The sequence below is a fragment of the Myotis davidii genome, unplaced genomic scaffold (assembly GCF_000327345.1).
Source record: "Myotis davidii unplaced genomic scaffold, ASM32734v1 scaffold184, whole genome shotgun sequence".
Taxonomy (NCBI): Eukaryota; Metazoa; Chordata; class Mammalia; order Chiroptera; family Vespertilionidae; genus Myotis; species Myotis davidii.
The window spans coordinates 5099930-5119219 of NW_006297021.1; the positions used below are offsets into that span (position 1 = coordinate 5099930).

Genomic DNA, 19290 nt, shown 5'->3' on the forward strand with positions numbered 1-19290 from the left:
CCGCCCCCCCCCCGGGAAAAGAGTGCAGTGGTGGTCGGTCCACCTGCCTGCAGTTCCCTTGGCCAGGGCCTTGGCCCTCTGGTCCCCATCGCCTTTGTGGCTCTTCATTGCATAGAAACACCTGGAGTTTCTGTTGGTTTTATTCTGTTCGTCTTTCATAGTCTCAGCAGGAGAACTGGGTCTAGTCCGGCTTCCTTTTCACAACGGGAAGTCCCACCTGAGGAGTAGCTGTGGTCGGTCCACCTGCCTGCAGTTCCCTTGGCCAGGGCCTTGGCCCTCTGGTCCCCATCGCCTTTGTGGCTCTTCATTGCATAGAAACACCTGGAGTTTCTGTTGGTTTTATTCTGTTCGTCTTTCATAGTCTCAGCAGGAGAACTGGGTCTAGTCCGGCTTCCTTTTCACAACGGGAAGTCCCACCTGAGGAGTAGCTCACTTATTTCTGGAAGGGCATCTGTTCATGCCATCTGCTCCTCTCTCCCCAGGATGCAGTGTCAGCCTTACTCGCAAGAACATCGGCGGAACTGCTGGCCGTGGAACAAGAATTAGCACAAGAAGGAGAAGAACCGGGGCCAGGAGAGGAGCAAAGGGGCCCAGATGGAGACTGGTAAGGCCCTCCCCTCCTTTTGCTGTTGGGAGCTCAAGGAGGATGCACTCCGTTTCTCATAAGACACTTTCAGCCCAGCCTGTGGCTCAGTGGTTGAGTGTCGACCTAGGAACCTGGAGGTCATGGTTCTATTGATCAGGGCACATGGCTGGGTTGCAGGCTCGATCCCCGGGAGGGGGCGTGCAGGAGGAGGCAGCCAATCAATTATATATAAAAAATTTTAATTTTAATTTTTATGTATAACTAGAGGCCTGGTGTGTGAAATTCATGCACTGGGAGCGGGGGGAGGGGGAGTGTCCCTCAGCCCAGCCTGCACCCTGTCCAATCCGGGAGCCCTCAGGGATGTCAGTAGAGTTTGTACAGAACACATATGTTGTGAAGCCCCCACGTATCACAGCACCCAGACCCATGCCATGGCTTTTGTTGACGACAGGGTCACACGGCTTGAAGGGTCTTCTGTTATTTCAATAGTAAAACTCCCTTCCCACGGGTTCCGCCCCTGCGGACCCTGAGCACAGGGGATCGTGGGTATTTTTACTCCTCGTGTCTTTATCCACGCTTAGCAGAGAGTCACTCTGTTCCATTCTACAGTTAAGTTTACAAGACATGGCCCAGCCAGCATGGCTCAGTGGTTGAGCGCCAACCTAAAAACCTGGAGGTCACGGTTCGATTCTCGGTCAGGGCACATGTCTGGGTTGCGGGTTCGATCCCCAGTGTGGGGTGCGCAGGAGGCAGCCAATCAATGATTCTGTCTCATCGTTGATGTTTCTGTCTCTCTCTCCCTCTCCCTTCCTCCCTGAAATGAATAAAACTATATTTTAAAAATTTTTTTACAAGACACGGACAACTAACACCAAGTTATATTCTAGGGCAGGGATGGGCAAACTTTTTGACTCGAGGGCCACAATGGGTTCTTAAACTGGACCGGAGGGCCGGAACAAAAGCATGGATGGAGGGTTTGTGTGAACTAATATAAATTCAACGTAAACATCATTACATAAAAGGGTACGGTCTTTTTTTTTTTTTTTTTTTTAGTTTTATTCATTTCAAACGGCTGTTCTAGGGAGTGACAGTATTTTAAATGGCGGGGCTAACCTTAATATTTGATTTTCAGTATATTTCTATTTTAATCCGTAGGAATTAGGTCAAATTGCATGAGTTTGGCATTTTCGTACCTAACTATGGTGACCTTGCTGTCGGTTGCTGGAGAGAACTTTATTTTTCATGATCATTTAGTAAACAAGGCTTGGATCGTGATGTGTGTCCGGGGTTCCCTGCCCTGGTACCAGGTGGACGTCCCAGGGTGCACTGTGCTGGGACACGCCGGCTGGACTTACAGCGTGTCTCGCTTCATTTCTCCGAAGGTTGGCGATGCTGAGAGAGGCCTCTGACGAAGTGGTGGCTGAGGAAGAGGCCGAGGTGGCGTTGCCCGGGGGCAGCCGGCGAATGGGAGACCTAAGCTCGTGCCCGAGTGTGCCCGAGACAGCTGAAGACACGAGGAGGGGAGGAAACATCTGTGCCAGCAGCCCTGGCAGCCAGCCCCCTCTGGGAATGCCCACCCTGGTGAGGACTTCCAGCTGCACTCTCCCCAGGCAGGGCTCTTACAGGCACCCTGTCGGCTGAGTTTGTCTCTTCGGGTATAACCACACCAAGACTTGGCGGAAGCTGATCGCCGCAGCATCGGTGGAGTCGGCTGTCAGAAGCATCGTAAATGCTTTAAAATTGTACCAGGTGTACCGGTTAATAACGTGGGTTTTGTAATCAAAGAAAACACAATAATTTCAAGAGAAACATCAAAAGTGCTTTATTCAAAGTAATATCCATTGCTAGCTACATATTTCCCCCATCTTTCAGGTAATTTGTGAATACTATCCCAATAGAACTTTTCTTGTTTTGAGGCAAACCATTCAGAGACCCAATTTTCCACTTCTTTGTACATTTTGAAGTGCTGCTCAGATTCACCTGGTTTAGAAGCTCATACTACACCACACCTTCCTGATCCCACCAAACGCAGAGCATTGTCTTCTTTCTGAAGCGATTTGGCCTTGTAGTCGATGTTGATGGTTGACCTGGATCAACCCCTGATTTTGTGCGTTTGGGATTCTCAAAATAAATCTACTTTTCACCGCCAGTCACAATTCGATGCAAAGAAGACTTTCGTGCTGTTGAAGCAAAATTTTAATGATGACTTTTCGGTTTTCCATTTGTCTTTCGTTCAGGTGATGTGGCACCCATTTTCCTTCCTTTAAAGTCTTTCCCATTGCTTGTAAATGATCAGAAATTGTTTGCTGAGCAACGTTTAATCTTTCTGCAAGTTGTTTTTGAGTTTGACACACATCTTCATCCAATAATGCTTGTAATTGTTGGTCTTCAAGCTTTTTTGGTTGACCTGGACGTTCTTTGTCTTTCACATCGAAAGCATCACTTTTAAAGCGTTTAAACCAGTGTTCACAAGTATCTTGAGATGGAGCATGTTCACCATAAGCTTCCCAAAGTATACGATAACTTTCAGCAGCACTTTTCTTCAAAATGAAGTAATGAATTAAAACTTCCCACAAATGCTCTTTTTTGGCACGAAATTTGACATTTTAAAGCATAAAAATATCTATGATGTGAACACCTTCAGAAAATTTGACATATGAAGTTTTAAAGCGTGCTGTCAATACAACAAAATAGCATACATATCAAATCGCATATAAACATATGTGTAACTCCATCTATTGAAAAAAATCCGCATTATTAACTGGTATACCTGGTACATGGGCCCCAAATAGTCATTCCCCACTTAGCTTTTATGTGAGAAGGTAAATAGTGGTACTTGGATCTGGTAACTGCTCTGTGAGTGTGTATTAAAAGCATTTTCAGAATTTCCCGGGTAACATCAGGATGAGTACTTAATTGCATTAAGTTTCATAAATGTTGTAAGTTTATTTCCATTTCAAACGTGCAGTAAACGTTTAAAGTTCATGCCTGTTAGAGGGTGTTCTGATTGGAGGTGGCAGATGACCCAGTCCCGGCACAGGCTAGTTCAGTGGCAGACACATTGAGAGACATTGTGTTCAAGCTTTGAAGGTGCCGGCAACTTGGGATGTTATAACAAGCTTAGACAAATCCTTATTCCTGAGAAAAGCAATACCGCATGTTCCCTGGCTGAAGACTTCATGTGGGTGGGTACGTATAGCTGCATAGTCCACGTAAGCCTATAACTTTGCAGTAAATTTCATTTTCTTGTTTAATTACCTTTATCATTTATTCTGGAAAAAGCACTCATCCGTTGAATGCTATTTAATGATGAGGCATGTCCAGATAAGATTGTTCATAGAGCCCCGTTTACCTTCTGTCAACGGAAACCTTCATTCTTTAGGCCTAATCTGTTAGGACAGAATTCACCCTACCTACGCCCTCCGTGGTCGTCTCCTGGGGTCCCATCAGGAGTCACGAGGCCCTTCTCTCAGAAGAGGCCCTAGTGCTAGATGGGCCTGTGGTGTAAGGTTGGGTCTTTCTTTTGTCCTTAGAAGAACGGGGCGTAAATGAGCCCACGTGTGTCAGCCCCTGACAAAGGCCTTCCATTGCAGGTTGATAAGGAGACCAACACAGAGGAGGCCGAGGACGCTGGCCTGGCCGTTCGGCCCAAAGAGCGCAGCGGGCTGAGCGTGCGGCAGCGCCCCCTGGTGAGGAGCAGCGTGATCGTGCGCTCGCAGACCTTCTCGCCGGGGGAGCGCAGCCAGTACATCTGCCGGGTAAGGACTGGCCCTGCCCGGGGCGGAACATGGGACATGCCCGGGACATGCACATGTGGTGGGCATCTCAAACTCCGACCACAGACAGGAACCGCTAGGAGCGCTTTCATAAAATACTCATAAATATCACACTCTGTGGTTCGTTTTAGTTTGGTTTTGGGGTTCCCCCCCCTTTCCTAAATTTAATGTCTCATTGGCTCTCGGGCCATTTATTTGGCAAATACGTGAAGTTGCAGACCTGGCTACTGAGTACACATGGACTTCGGTCTGTATTTAGAAACTGCAGGTGATCTGAGGGTTATCTTTTGTAGACCTCTGTGCACGTTATGCACCACGTTGGGCCTGCTGGACCAAAAACTGGGAATTGGGTTTTAGAACCAAGTCATCTTTTAGTGATGGCGCTAGGCACCGAGTCAGATTGACAGTTCTGTGGCGAATGTTGGGGGACTCGTACCAATTTACCCACCTCTAGTTCCAGTAGAATTTATGACTGCTAGTAATAGAGGTTCAGTATTATAAAATGGGGTGGAAGGCACTGTTAAAATGTATTTGTTTGATTCAACAAATGTGTTTATTAGCACCTGCTGTTAAGTATGTTTCTAGCTCCTTGGGACCTGTCTGAACCAGAGACCCAAGCTCTGCCCTTGCAGAGCTGCGTTCTTGTGGGCCGAGCCCAGCGATGAGCAGTGGACACGATGTGTCTGGGGTGGGGACAGGGCTGTGAAGACGAGGGGCTGGGATGCTGAGGCGAGGGGCGCGGGTTTAAGCAGGTTCGAATGGGCTTCACGTCAGAGGTGATATTTCAGCAACTCCCTGGTGCCGGCGAGGGGGAGCGAATGGGCTGATGGGGCTAAGGGTTGTCTAGGTTGTGCAAACTGTGTCTCAACACCAACCTGTACATCAGCTTTTCTTTTAAAAATAAATGTTGTGGGCCCTAGCCAGTTTGGGTCAGTGGATAGAGCGTCAGCCTGCGGACTGAAGGGTCCCAGGGTCGACTCTGGTCAAGGGCACATGCCTGGGTTGCGGGCTCGATTCCCAGTAGGGGGAAATGCAGGAGGCAGCCAATCAATGATTCTCTCTCATTGTTGATGTTTCTGTCTCTCTCTCCCTCTCCTTCCTCTCAGAAATCAATTTTAAAACATAAACTTAAATAAATGTTGGGGGGAAAATAAATAAAATTAAATAAATGTTGCGTATTATCTGAAAACGAAAAGGATCATTTTCTGCCAGAGTCTGTGCAGTTATCTTAACCATGACTTCCGATAACTGCCACCAAAAGGCACTTGTTTAAATTATTCCCAAAGATTAAGTCATTTAAGGAAAAAATGGCACAGGGCAAAGCGTGTTTGGGGAGGATTTTCTGTAAGAGATAAGCTGTTATCACCATCCCTTTGTCGGCTCTGTTACGCAGTGATTTTCTTTCTTTTTTTAATCCTTTATTCCAGTTAAATCGCAGTGACAGTGACAGCTCAACTCTGGCTAAAAAGTCTCTGTTTGTGAGAAACTCCACCGAACGGCGCAGTTTGAGGGTCAAAAGGGTACGTATTCCGTCAGCACAGCCCGGTCCTACCCCATCCGGAATCCTGGCTGCCACACGTCCGCGCCGACTGGCTCTTGGGCTCCTGGGCTCTTGAGTGAAGCCGCTGTGATGACAGCGATGCACATGTTCCAGACCGTCATGCTAGGATGTTCAAGTTTCAGTCCCTTCTCTCTTCTGTCAAATAGTCCAGCTTCTATTAGTAATCTCCTATTTTCCATTCCCACTGCCAGCTCTGTAGGCAGGAAGTGCCCTCCTGTTCCCCGGGTCTCACCCGGCCTCCTTTGAAGTCCTGTCCCCCGGCCAGTCCGGCCCAGGCTGAGCGACCACCCTCCCCTGACGTCCTGCGCACAGCGGTCCCACCTCACAGTCTCCTATGTCCTCTAACTCCTCCTCAAGGTCACACACTGACCTCCCCTCCCCTGAGATCCTGTGGCACAGCAGCCCCCACCTCACAGTCTCCCATGTCCTCTAATTCCTCCTCAAGGTCACACACTGTGTCCTCTTCCTAGGGTTTTGCCTACAGACCCCAGCAGACATTCATTCATACATATTCAGGTTATTTCTTAATAAACAGATAAGACTGGCTGCAGGAAGAATAGCCGAGATGCGGGGGTGAGAGCTGACATGAGATGATGGGAAACAGAGGAAGGAGCCAGGATTGAAGCGTTGCTTAGAGGAGGGATCAGATCTGAGCCCCGCCGACCGCGGCCTTCTGGCCGTCACTCCCAGGCATGAAGGCAGAAGGTGTGAGTGCGGGGAGAGTGTGTCCTGAAATGGAGGACGTGTAGGTTCCGCACTCATTGGTTTCCCCAGAGGGCGGCCTTCCTGCAGCCGAGTGCCAGGCCGAGGGGCTCTGTGGTGATAACGGGAAGTCTCAGGTTGGCACAGTGAAGGTTTGCTTCTTGCTCGGCACTTGCTCGTGCCGTTCGGCTGGGTGCCCTGCTGCTGTGGTCCTCCTCGGGACCGCCTCGGGTGCAGCGGGTGCGAGAAGCGTGCAGACTGACACGGGCGTTGAAAGCTTCCGCGGGGAGTGACTCCTGCCGACCCGTCACTGGCCAGGGCTCGTCACTCGGCAGGCGCGGCCTCCCCCGGGAGCCAGGAGCTGCCACCCCCGGTGCCAGGAAGCAGGGGCGGCGGGTGATGGGGGCGGCGCGCTCAGGGTGTTCGCGGTTTGTTTTCCAACCCCCCAGGCGGTTTGCCAGCCCGTCCTCCGAAGAGCGGCCCAGGAGTGCCCGGTGCGCACGTCCCTGGACCTGGAGCTGGACCTGCAGGCCTCGCTCACCCGCCAGAGCCGCCTCAACGACGAGCTGCAGGCACTGCGGGACCTGCGGCAGAGGCTGGAGGAGCTGAAGGCCCAGGGCCAGACGGACCTCCCGCCCGGCGTGCTGGAGGACGACCGGTTCCAGAGGCTGCTGCGCGAGGCCGAGAAGCAGGTACAGCCCCGGGCGCCGGCTGTGAGGGGTGCGGGGGGCAGGGGGCAGCATGCAGACCCATCCCTCCAAGACCACCGTGGGGAGGTGCCAGCTCCCTCCTCAGCTGGCTTGGCTCTTCAAACCCCTTTCCAACAGCTTGGAGCACCTTCCTGTTGTGGCCTTTTTAAACCCAGGATGTAGCTGCGAGGAGTCCTGCCACCCGGTGCCGTGAGAGGGCCGCCCCTCCACCCCCCATCCCGCAGCCGCTCTGGGGCCACTGGCCTCCTGACCCAGGGGAGTGTGCAGCGAGGGCAGCGGTTCTCACTTCTGCTCCACGTTTTCCTTCGTCTCCATGTGAGACTTGTCAGATAAACACAGTAAAACTTTTAACACCAGTGGTCACCTGTGTTTGAAATTGCGTGGCCACATCCCCACGCAATTCTGTTACCTTCAAGGTGGGTCCTGCTGCACACATTCTCCCTTTACACAGTCCCCCTACAAATGGCTGTATAAAACAGCATAGAAAATCCCTGACTTAAAAATAGGGTCTTTTAAAGGGATATTTCTGTTAGTCTTCCTCCTAAATAGAAAGTTCAAGAGACCTCATATTGATGACATTGATTTATTCTCTCAAGGTTAGAGTTTATATTTTAGTATAGGAGCATATGTTTACATCTATAATATTAAAGTGTAATATGCTAATTAGACCGGACGTCCTTCCAGACGAAGCCATGGCTGCGGCAGGGGCCAAGCCCTTTGCACGAATTTCATGCATCGGGCCTCTAGTCAACATATAATATACAAATAGAATTGTCCGTGTAGCTGAAATATTACATATGCCAAAACATTATTTTCTTTCAACCCTTTGGATGGAAATCTGAAATAGATTCGTCATATCCCTAAATCTAATAGACTCTTCTGTCCATAATATAAACTCCCCTTTTCGGCCCAAAGTGATTTCTTAATCATATAGAGTATGGTACTTTAATGAAACTTTGAGTCATTTAACTGACTAGCACTACTAATTCTAGATGGAACTCAGAAACTTAATGTATGAATTTCAGAGATCAACCTGATACCAATGACTTTTAAAGAAAGTTTAAGCAGCAAAACCCATTACATATCTGTATTATATCCCTCCTGATATAATGCACATAGGATCTCAGAGGATGTCTGTTCCACAGGGAGTTGAATAGTAGGTCTCCTATTAGATGCCACAGCAGATAACAGGGTAATTAGACACTGTCATGCCCTTAAAGGGCTTGTGGTTTGGTATAGGAGATGAGCCAGGAAGGCTTCCTGGAGGAAGTGGCATTTCCCTGGTCTGGAAAGTGGGTGGTGAACTTCGTCCCAGGCAAGGGTGCAGAGGCCAGCAGTGGGGTTCCCAGCACTGACAGCACAGGCCCTGGAGCGCTCCCAGCAGGGAAGGGCCACGGACGGGAGCGTGTAGGACAGCAGTCTTTCTGCAAAATGGGATGTTGAGTTAAAGGCCGAAATGCCCTCGCCCTATGTTTGTGACCTTAATAACCTTCATCGTCTTCACTCTCGAGTCTTTCAACTCAACATTAGCACTAATTCCAAACGGTTGGTTGACATTGACCAACTTTAATATCCTGAAGAAGCATTGCAGCCTCTCATCCTCGTGGGTCAAAGGTTTGCAAAGCTGGGTTCGAGTTTTACAGCTGTAGACATGAGCAGGACTTTACATCTTCGCATCTCTGTAAACAGAGACTGTTCCAAGTCAGGTGCTGGTGACTCGGCTGGTCCCCGAAGGAGCGTAGGGAATCGGGAAGTTCTGTTTCCCATCTGGAGGGGTGGCCTGGGTGTGTCCAGACTGTAGAAGTTCTCTGAGCTGCACACTTATGTCACCTTTTGGGAATGTGAATTCTGTTTTCGTTAATAGCTTTTAAATGGCTAAGACAGAGAGAAAGGGGTTGAAAAGGTGGATAAGGGGTTGAAAGTACGTTTCCCAGAACGTCAGCAGTAGACGTGCCTTGGACACGATGCTAGGGTAGTTTTTCATTTCCTTTCTGAGGGCGCTGAGGTTTTCCAGCTCATTAACAGTCGCCCTGCCTGGGAAACAGGCATTTTTAATGCGATACCACGGACAAGCCCGAATCCGTGGCCGCTGCTCCGCCGCAGGGTCTGGCACATGAGTGTCGTCCGCGATGGTGAGAAGACTCCCTGCCGTTGGCCGCTGAGGTGCCCGCTGGCTTGTTTGTATCCGTGAAGCCTGCAGCCGTCTCTGGGCGTCTCTGATTGGGGTCTATTCCTTTGCCAGGCTGAGCAGTCCAAAGAGGAGCAGAAGCAAGACCTGAACGCGGAGAAACTGCTGAGGCAGGTCTCCAAGGACGTGTGTCGGCTGCGGGAGCAGAGCCGCAAGGTGCCTCGGCAGGTGCAGTCCTTCAGGTAACCGGCCCCGGCTCACGTGGGGGCGGGTCACGTCGGGGTCCTCACACGTCTGATCACAGAGGGGTCCCCGCAGAGTGCCCTGGGCCTTAGTGTCAGGGTGCGAGGCGCCCAGCCCTCCCCCCAGGCGGGACGGATGAGTTTCCCCTTGCTCCTCCGGGGCCAGAGGAGCTGGTGGGGTGCCCACGGGGTACGCCCGACGGAGGGAAAGGCAGCGGAGGCGGCGTGGGCTTCAGACTCTGAAAGACGAGCCTGGGCCACAGACTCCATGGTGAAGAGCTGCGTTCCTCCCGCCCCGCCCCTGCAGACGCACTGTGACAGGGCAGTGCTCCCCGGGTCCCGCTCGGCATGAGGGGGTCTGTGCGCCCCCGGTGCTGTGGGCACCAGGAGGTGCTCCAGCAGGGAAATCGCACGACTTGGCTGCTGCCGAAACCCAACATAGAGGTTTATAAACGCTCCCCTGGCCCTTAACGTACAAGCCCGTTACACCCCCCGCAGGTGATAGAGACGCGTGAGCTGGGCCGGCTGGGGGCGAGGTGGGGAGCGTGGACTGGCGCCTGCGCCCGGCTGCCGTTGCACTTGGAGCCAGAGCTGGGGGTCCTTCCCGCTGTGAAGGGCAGAGGCCCTTGATTTTAAGCGGAGGTCTCCCTCAGGACAGCAGCTCGAGGGGACTCCGCAGGAGGCGGGGACTGTTTCTGCTGGGCGCAGTGTGTTCAGCGCCACACTGAGGGGGGTTGTTCCTCACCCCGACTCTAGGGAGAAGATCGCCTACTTCACCCGAGCGAAGATAAGCATCCCGTCGCTGCCGGCCGACGACGTGTGACACGTCCTGCAGACATGATGTCTCCCCGGCCCCTGAGGGAGGAAGAGACTGAGCCCTGGTCTGTGGGTGTGTCTGGGGGGAGGGTGTGTAACTGTCAACTCTTAAAGAGCTGTTATTTCTCATCAGAATTCCGACATGCTAATTTGTTAAGTACTTGGAATATAATTCTTATATAAAAAAGTAAGAAAAATCAGGTAACAAGCGGGCTAGTCTGGTACCAGATGTTGTGCAGCAGGAGTGGGTTGTATACAGGGAGCCGGGCGGAGCCAGGGCTGACCTGGCGAACCGGCCGAGGCGGCTCTTGCTCTTCCCGGTTTTCCTGCGAAGGCCGGAAGCTGGCCCGAGCGCCCGCGGTGTCTTGTCCTCGAGAGCAGCAAGTTCAACGTGAATGAGCTTCGGAGCGGAGCGCCAGGGCCGCCTGCAGCAGGTGCTGTGTTCACCTCCGTCACCTGTTGGACACCCGTTTCCTTAGAGCAGTTTCTTTTTTGTCTTTGTTTGTTTGTTTGTCTAAAGAAAACAAAATGCTGAGTTCAAGCACATAGGATGCAGACCTGGGAGCAGGCTCCTGGCTGCACGGAAGGCCTCACAGCCTCTGACCCCGAGGGCAGGGGAGGTGCCTGCAGCCACGGAAACACGCTCCCCTGCCCCACAGGCTGTGGGGGCGGTCAGGTGTGAGTCCGGCTCGTCCGGGGCGTGGGATGGTGTCAGTAGAGGAAGGTGGTGGCCCTCGTCCTAAGGACAGAACTGAAGGCGGGGAGGGAAACCCATCGGCATCCGTGTGGTGAAACCAGGAGCAGAGGAAAGGGTATCCTGATTGAACCAAAGGTGCCAAAACACACACAAAGAACTTAAGTCCTTTCTTAAACAGGTTTGTAACATTTCGTGGCAGCTCCTTGCAGCCGCAGTGAGGGGATCCTGTCTCTCTGGGAGGAGCTGGGAGGCAAGGAGAAGAGAGTGCCTGGGAGACTGGACTTGCAACGCTGGCTAAGCCATCTGTCTCGAACAGAGCCGTTGCGGATGGACGCTTAGAGCTGTTGACACGTCCCTGCAGCGTCTCCCAGCGCAGAGTTCCAGCTGCCCCAGCCCAGGCCTCCCTAGAAGGAACAAAACCCCAGTGCAGCCCACCAGCATGTAGGCGTTTAAATCGTTCTATGCAATTTAATACTCAGTTTGTAATACTGGAAGAGGCCATTTTTGACCAGCCATCTTTTATAGCAAACTAAATCCTTTTTTTTAGAGATGCAAAAATCATCTTAAAGGAATAGGCCCCTTTAAACACACACTCACACACACACACACACACACACAAGTTCTGTTTCTAAGCAAGAATCCTCAATAGCAAGAATTTTTATTTTCTTGAAAGCAGTTACACATATTTCAGAAAGTGAATTTTATCAGAATCAAAATTCAAATGAAGCAGTTTCTGAGCCTTGAACTTGATTGTTTCCTGAGTGTCCCACCACTTACATACAAATGTCTTTGAAGCTATAACTGGACGTGACACTATGAGCAAAAACCAGCTTTATGAATTGACCACATACAGTCCTTCGGGTCTGCCCAGTCCATTCTCTCAGCCAGTTGAGGAAAACTACAGAAGAATGCCATCCATCCTTGTCAAGGTCAAATGTGAAAGAGAAGTTTATTTAATGTAGAGATAAATGAAGGTCAGCTGTTTTCAGCTTCTTAGTTTGACCATGAAAATGTTTATAGAATTATGTGTAGTTGTACCGTACGATTTTATTTTCTTCACTTATTTATTTACGGTCTTATTTATGTTCTGTTTAATATATAGTTCGGTTCTGGCCATTGAAAATGTTTGACATAGAAGAAGCTATATTGGAATATTTACAGCTTTATAAATCACCAGATCAGCTGTTAACTTTTTGCAATACAGAAAGTTTCAGACGAGTATAAGCAAATAAAATCTGTCTCCGGCTGGTAGGTAGCAGTTGTGACCAAGAAGCTTTCACTTTTATTTTACAAAATTTGCTTATTTCTAACACAAGAGATAAACTTATTTTAATATAATCCTGTTCCACACTTTAAAAATCAGCCATAGTGTAATACATTTATAGGAAGCTTTTAACAATCCTGTCACATTTGTACTAACCCAAATGACTCACAGGGACACATTTTAATAACTTGATCACAAAACCATATGGACAATATGAATTTTAATACTATAAATGCTATTTTTTAAAGGTAGAATTTATTCTGCACAGGGTAAAAAGAATGTAATATTTAGTTCTCAAGTTTGAATTATCAACATGTTACTACAGTTTTGTATATCAGAATCTAAGTGTTACAGGTACAAAAGCATACTGCTAGCCAAATGAACAAAGTTTAGCTGAATCTCTGTCGCATACAAATCAAAAAAATTTAAAGTCCTTTTTTTTTGCTATTACTTTATATTGTATTAAATATCAAAAGCTCAGGACTGAACTAAATATTTAATCAGGTTAAATTCTGAATATGTTTCTGTTTTAATTTGTCTTGTTTGTAAAAGTGTGCAAATATATCACATAGATTAACTGGTTTCTGCACTTTTCATGTATTTGTGGGTGGAAAATATTCAGTGGTTTTTGTTTTGTTTTTGTTTTTGTTTTTTCAACAAAGATACATATTCCCTAAGACTTTATTTGTGTCATTTGTTGCTCAGGTAATTTCCCTGATTGGCTCAAACACAAGAATTGACTTGACCTGTGTACAGAACAAATATAAAATCTTTCATGAAGAATCCCCCAGGCCATCAGTTTGTTGTGGATACTTCTTGGTTGGAGGATATGCATTGCTGATTTTTTTTTTTTTTTAAAAAAGGCAGAATATTTTCATTGTGCAAGTAAAACAAGGGCTCCATATGAGCTCTGCCCACACACCCAGACCGGGCTGGCCTGCAGCGCCCCCTGCAGGGGAGGGCAGGGGGGGGGCGAGCGTTCACCATCTGCTGTAGAGCACAGGGTCCAGATGCAAAAGCAGGCTTCTGGGTGGGTTTTAGTGACCCTTCCAATACTCAAGTCTGCCCTCCCCTGCCCCTAGCCTGGGGCAGAGGCATAAGTCAGAGGCCAGAACCCCTGAGGTCTCTGGTTAAAGACATGATGTGTCCACGTCTCTCACCTCTCCAGCTTTCACAGAGCAGCCGTTTTTTTAGTTTAATCAGATGTCATACAGTTTAAATAAATATGCCGTGAGCCTGTTTCTGTAGAGTAGGTCATCTCAAACACTGGAGAGAAGGGCTTGATGAGCAGTAACATCTCCCACTGCCAGAATGACCCGTCTCTGAGTAACACCTTCAGGGGCGGAACACGGGTAGAATGTTTCATTTACCAGTTCTGTGCAGTCACTGGGTCTACATCAAAAGTGAGGACACTCCTCCGCAGAAACGAGCTTGATTACTATTAAGTCTTGATTGGTTTTGGCCTCAGAGTAGAAGATAAAAGTGGTTTACCGCCTGGGAAGGAAATCACAGTTCAAGGAGCCAGTCGCCACTGGGGAAAATGCATGTTAGAAAGCTGCTAGTGTCGTGCCTGGGTGACCAGGCAGCAGGGAATCCTACCCGGTCCCGGGCTCAGCAAGCGTCCCCTGCGCCGTGGCCGCCTGGATCCTCGGGCTTAGACTGTCAGCCGAGTGTTTTTCATCTCCAGGGGGTGACGGAGATACTGCGTTTCTGCCGCCGGGAACTGGCCCGCAGCCAGCGGAGCCTGGGTGCAGCAGGCGGCCCAGGTCACCAGGCACCCCCCGAGGAGGAGAGAGAACCCAGCGAACCAGCCCAGGAAGAGGGCTTCCCCGAACTCCCACCTGGGCACAACCTCCGGGAGGGTCTCGTCCCAGAACTCCTGCACGGTCACGTGGGCGACCCAGGAGACTGGCACCAGGACCCCGACGCCCGCCGTCCAGAACAGGACCCCTCCCAGGATCAGCAGCCGCTTCTTCCGCTCTCGCTGTCTCTCTCCGACTCTCAGGCAGTCCAGCCCAGACCCCGAGACCAGCAGGCCCAGGAGCCCCAGCCCGTGGGACAGGAACATCAGGACCCTGGAGACCCGGAGCTCCACGGGCAGGGCCAGGAAGGAGTCAAAGTCCTTGCATTCCATCCCCACCTCTTCCTGGACGACGCAGACTTGCCACAGGCCCTGGGTCCAGATCTCCATCTCGTTCAGCTCCAGGTTCAGGTTCTTCCAGTACGGCAGGTAGTTGGTGAGACAGGCTAAAACCCACCCCAGCAAAGATAACGACATTCCAGCTAATTGGGCCACAGTTCTAAATACGAAAGCCATTACCGTGAAGTCCCGTGAGCTTTCGCCCAACTCACTGCTGCCTCTGGGTTGCTGTGAAAAGTGTGACGGACTTCGGTTATCACCTGCAGAGCTCAGAAATCTTTTTTCATTGTGTGTATAAGAGGATTCTTGCCAGAGTGGCTATTGTTTGATTCCATGCTGAATGGGTTTCAGGAAAGGAAAGGGAACTAATTCTGCAAACCAGTCATGTCAAGGAGTGGCCAAGATCAATTTTCTAGTAAGCAGTTTGTCCCTGAAATAACACGAAGCAGTAAGAACCTCCTTTCATTGTTAATGTCTCAATGGCTTTCGTCCGATTCCCAGCCTCCTTGCAAGTCAAAGCACAGAGAAGTCTGAATGCAAAACATGTAATTGACAGTTCAGGTTCAGCTCCTGCCGCTTTCTCCCCGGCTAATCGCACCTGCCCGGCCTCCACCCGTGACGGCTCTCACATTTCAGGAATGCGTTGTGGTAACACCGAGTGTTATCGTTAAAAAAAAAAAAAAAGTTCAAGAAAAGTATTTCTTAACCAAATGAATCCATCTCCTCAGAAATCGCTCTAGATCTTAAATCAGGCCTACTTTAAAAAAATTCCTTAGGCTACATATACCACGTAACATCTGAAATGATACTAAACACGCTCTCAAGTCTGATTACCCACAGTCCCCTCTGTCAGAGCCCGCCCAGGAGCGCCAACACTCGCTTCTTTTTGCCTGCCATGTGCTCTCCACGCTGTGGCAGAGGGAGACAACGGAACTTGTAGATTAGCACCAACATCTCTTGCTGCAGCACTAAAGTATAAAGCTTGTAATTTTGTTCGTCTGTTTTATTGTTGTTAATCCTCACCTGGGGATATTTTTCCATTGATTTTCAGAGAGAGAGTGGAAGGGAGGGGGAGAGACGGAGAGAGAGAGAAACATCCATGTGAGAGAGACACATCGATTGGTTGCCTCCCACATGCCCTCTCCCCCGACCACCCGACCGGGGCTGGGGATCGAGCCTGCAACCGAGGTATGTGCCCTTGGCCAGAATCGAACCCGTGACCCTTCAGTCTGCGGGCTGACACTCTATCTACTGAGCCAAACCGGCTAGGGCTAAAGCTTGTAATTTTTAACTGAACAAAGGAAAGTTTTTCTCAGGGCAAGTGAACTGTCACTATGTCAATATCAAGCAAAAGTTTTTCATTGTTTATCTTTGTAATAATGAAGCCTTTGAGGGATGAGACGAAAGAGGAAATTGGCCAGTATTTAGAATCGGAGAGCATCATGATGTAAAAACCTTTTAGCCTCATAAACCCTGTCACTCACACCCGTTGCCTTGTAATTTCCTAAACACAAACCACCTCTGATCAGAGAACAAAGTCACTGTTGTGGAAATTACACTTCGGAATGAGTTTAACCTGTGGCTTTGCCAATGTAGAGTCTCAGTTTGTTAGTTTTTCTCTTTAGGAAACAAAGTAATTATTATTTCCAGTTACCAACAAAAGCAAACAAAAACGATTCTAATGTAAAATAAACACATTAAAACTTAATACGGACCATATTGGACAACCACCACCAGTTTTATTTAAATAACCAGATCAATTACTTTTTTTCTTGCTCAGGCCTATGTAATGCTTAACATAGTAATTTTCTTGTAGATATGAGACTGCCTCTTCTCCAGATTTTTTGGGGGGAGAGGGAGATCTAGGATAAAAAAGTAATTATTAAACTGATAAGAACAGATACTACACTTGATCTTAGCCAAAAGGCCGAGAAGCGATAAAAAAAGTATTGTATGAGAAAAAGTGAGCAGCGCAGCAAAGACCCCTTTCCCGTGCGGACCTACAGCACTGTTGGTGCGGAAGAGAGGTCTCCCTGGTCTTGTCCAAGCCACACTTTCGGAGCCGCAGTCCCATTTTCCAGGCATGGACACTGCGTCTGCGTGTCTGCCGCCGCGTACTGGCCCGCAGCCAGCGGAGCCTGGGTGCAGCAGGCGGCCCAGGTCACCAGGCACCCCCCGAGGAGGAGAGAGAACCCAGCGAACCAGCCCAGGAAGAGGGCTTCCCCGAACTCCCACCTGGGCACAACCTCCGGGAGGGTCTCGTCCCAGAACTCCTGCACGGTCACGTGGGCGACCCAGGAGACTGGCACCAGGACCCCGACGCCCGCCGTCCAGAACAGGACCCCTCCCAGGATCAGCAGCCGCTTCTTCCGCTCTCGCCATCTCTCTCCGACTCTCAGGCAGTCCAGCCCAGACCCCGAGACCAGCAGGCCCAGGAGCCCCAGCCCGTGGGACAGGAACATCAGGACCCTGGAGACCCGGAGCTCCACGGGCAGGGCCAGGAAGGAGTCGAAGTCCTTGCATTGCCTCCCCACCTCTTCCTGGACGACGCAGGCCTGCCACAGGCCCAGGGTCCAGTTCTCCATCTCATTCAGCTCCAGGTTCAGGTTCTTCCAGTGCGGCAGGTAGGTGGTGATCATGGATAAAACCCACCCCAGCACAGACAGTGCAAGTCCAGCAAATTGCACGACCGCTCTCAGGACGAAAGCCATCGCAGCCAAGCTCGCGCCTCCCGCCGCCCCTACAGGAGCCGCTGTCTGTGGGGACGCGTGTGCCGGTCGGCCTCGGGGCGATGCTGCCTGGGATATAAGCTTGGGGCATTGCCGCCTGGTCATTCGCTCCTTGGCCACTCTGAAGTGCGTGTTTGTTCTTGAATATAGTGTTTCATGTAAAGGATGAGGGGCTCCGCGAACACTGCGCGTTAGGCCTTCTGATAAGGAGCTGACCTGCTGGTAAAACTATACCCCCAATGCTCGATGGTACGAAGGCTGAGGATGAACAAAGGGGCCTCTGTGACCCTCACCCTAAAGGACAACAGAAATCTTTGTGCTTCAATATGGATTAATTAGATTTTAAGTGGTGATAAAAGGCCAGCTCTCTGGGTAACAGGACTTCATTGTGGCAGCTGAACCTGAGATTTCAGGATGCAGAACAAGCCCCTGCAAGGAAAGGCGGGCTCCCTATAATCTCCGCTCTGCACGGACCTCCTCAACCTACAGAGCGCCTGGCCCCCGCTCTGGAGTGTCCCGGGGATTCGGGACTTGGCAGGAGCGGCGCCCCCGGATTCCTGTGAAAGGTGGACGCGGGTTCACTGGGTTAGTTAAAATGGCACGACGGAGGGGGTGCCCACAGGTGCTCAGCGAGGAAGGGAGTGTCCGGGAGTCCTGGGTGTCCCTGGGTGATGCCCCGGTCCTCGGTAGGGACTTGGGGTACAGCGTGGTTTTTACTCTCCCAGAGGTGTTTCCTGCCCAGAGCTGAGCTGTCTGTTCTGCCACTTCGGAGACAAAGCCGCCGCATGAAGATCCAGCCGTTCAGGACACAAGACTCTGGAAACAAGGGCCACATGGCTGCCCTTTGAGGTTTCTCTTGTTTGGTTTTTGCAGCCACACCTTGAGAGCACACCGCAGAGCTGGCCCCTCAGGCAGGACGGGCTGGGCCCGGGGCATCCCTGCTGGCACCCCAGCCAGGAGGCGAGGTTGATGGGCCTGCGGAGACCTGCAGAGCCCCTGCCTGGGGGCCCAGCCTCGGGGCAGATTCCCTCGCACTCGCCTGGTCGAGCATCTGAGATGATCTGTGTGACGTGGCTCAGGTGTCAGACCGACCGGGCCTGCTGTCTGCACACTCAGCAGAAGGGCCAGGCTCGATGCCGGTGGCTGCTGCAGCCTCCTCCCCCATCAAAGATGGCTTCTCACCTAACTTGCACAGGTTTGCAGAATCCCCTAGGCCAGGGGTCCTCAAACTTTTTAAACGGGGGGCCAGTTTACTGTCCCTCAGACCGTTGGAGGGCCGGACTATAGTTTAAAAAAAAACTATGAACAAATTCCTATGCACACTGCACATATCTTATTTTGAAATAAAAAAACAAAACGGGAACAAATACAATATTTGTATTTGCATGTGGCCCGCGGGCCGTAGTTTGAGGACCCCTGCCCTAGTCTTCCTGCTGGCCCCTTGGACCAAAATGAGGAATGGCTCCCGTTTGCACAGAGACCTGGGGTCCAGGAGGGCTAGGGCCTGCCCAGGCCTTGGCACCAGGAGGAGGGACAGCGGAAGCAGAGCATGCAGCATGCCGCCGGAGGCAGAAAGCTCCACAACCGGGAGCGACTCTTTTCTTGTGAATCCTCCCCAGAGGATATTTTTTTCCTATTGATATTTTTAGAAAGAATGAAAGGGAGGGGAAGAGACACAGAGAGAGGCACATCGACTGTTTGCCTCCCGCACGTGCCCCAACCAGGGCGGGGTTTGAACCTGCAGCCGAGGTACGTGCCCTTGACCGGAATCAACCCACGACCCTTCAGTCTACAGGCCAATGCTCTAACCACTGAGCAATCAGCTCAGGCTTGGGGAGATGACTTCATATCACATTGAAATGTTTCATTACAGACGGACGGGGACAGGCTGCTGTGAGCAGTGATTCCTCCATCCCAAAGGTGTGAAGGGTCGCGCCCA

The 19290-nt window shown here is 50.6% G+C and overlaps 3 protein-coding genes across 3 annotated transcripts in view; 1 reads left to right on the plus strand and 2 right to left on the minus strand.

The window, feature by feature from the left end:
- Nucleotides 1-13159, plus strand: part of WWC2 (WW and C2 domain containing 2) — a 63938-nt gene extending 50779 nt beyond the window's left edge. The window contains exons 16-22 of the mRNA XM_015569745.1: nucleotides 483-604; nucleotides 1969-2167; nucleotides 4180-4344; nucleotides 5790-5882; nucleotides 7075-7317; nucleotides 9578-9705; nucleotides 10462-13159. Coding sequence (XP_015425231.1) covers nucleotides 483-604; nucleotides 1969-2167; nucleotides 4180-4344; nucleotides 5790-5882; nucleotides 7075-7317; nucleotides 9578-9705; nucleotides 10462-10528 — 1017 coding nt within the window. The 3' untranslated portion in view covers nucleotides 10529-13159. The remainder of the gene's footprint in view (nucleotides 1-482; nucleotides 605-1968; nucleotides 2168-4179; nucleotides 4345-5789; nucleotides 5883-7074; nucleotides 7318-9577; nucleotides 9706-10461) is intronic.
- Nucleotides 13160-13245: 86 nt separating this feature from the next.
- CLDN22 (claudin 22) lies at nucleotides 13246-15592 on the minus strand. The gene has a single exon (XM_015569761.1). It carries the CDS (start codon nucleotides 14797-14799, stop codon nucleotides 14137-14139), a length of 663 nt encoding a protein of 220 aa, XP_015425247.1. The 5' UTR covers nucleotides 14800-15592; the 3' UTR covers nucleotides 13246-14136.
- Nucleotides 15593-16599: 1007 nt separating this feature from the next.
- Nucleotides 16600-17455, minus strand: CLDN24 (claudin 24). Its single transcript, XM_006772661.2, has one exon. The coding sequence runs from the start codon at nucleotides 17331-17333 to the stop codon at nucleotides 16623-16625; it is 711 nt and encodes a 236-aa protein (XP_006772724.1). The 5' UTR covers nucleotides 17334-17455; the 3' UTR covers nucleotides 16600-16622.
- Between the last annotated feature and the right edge of the window lie 1835 nt (nucleotides 17456-19290).

Excerpts from the sequence above, each read along its gene's own strand:
- CLDN24 (XM_006772661.2), bottom strand. The coding sequence starts at position 17,333 with ATGGCTTTCGTCCTGAGAGCGGTCGTGCAATTTGCTGGACTTGCACTG.
- CLDN22 (XM_015569761.1), bottom strand. The coding sequence starts at position 14,799 with ATGGCTTTCGTATTTAGAACTGTGGCCCAATTAGCTGGAATGTCGTTA.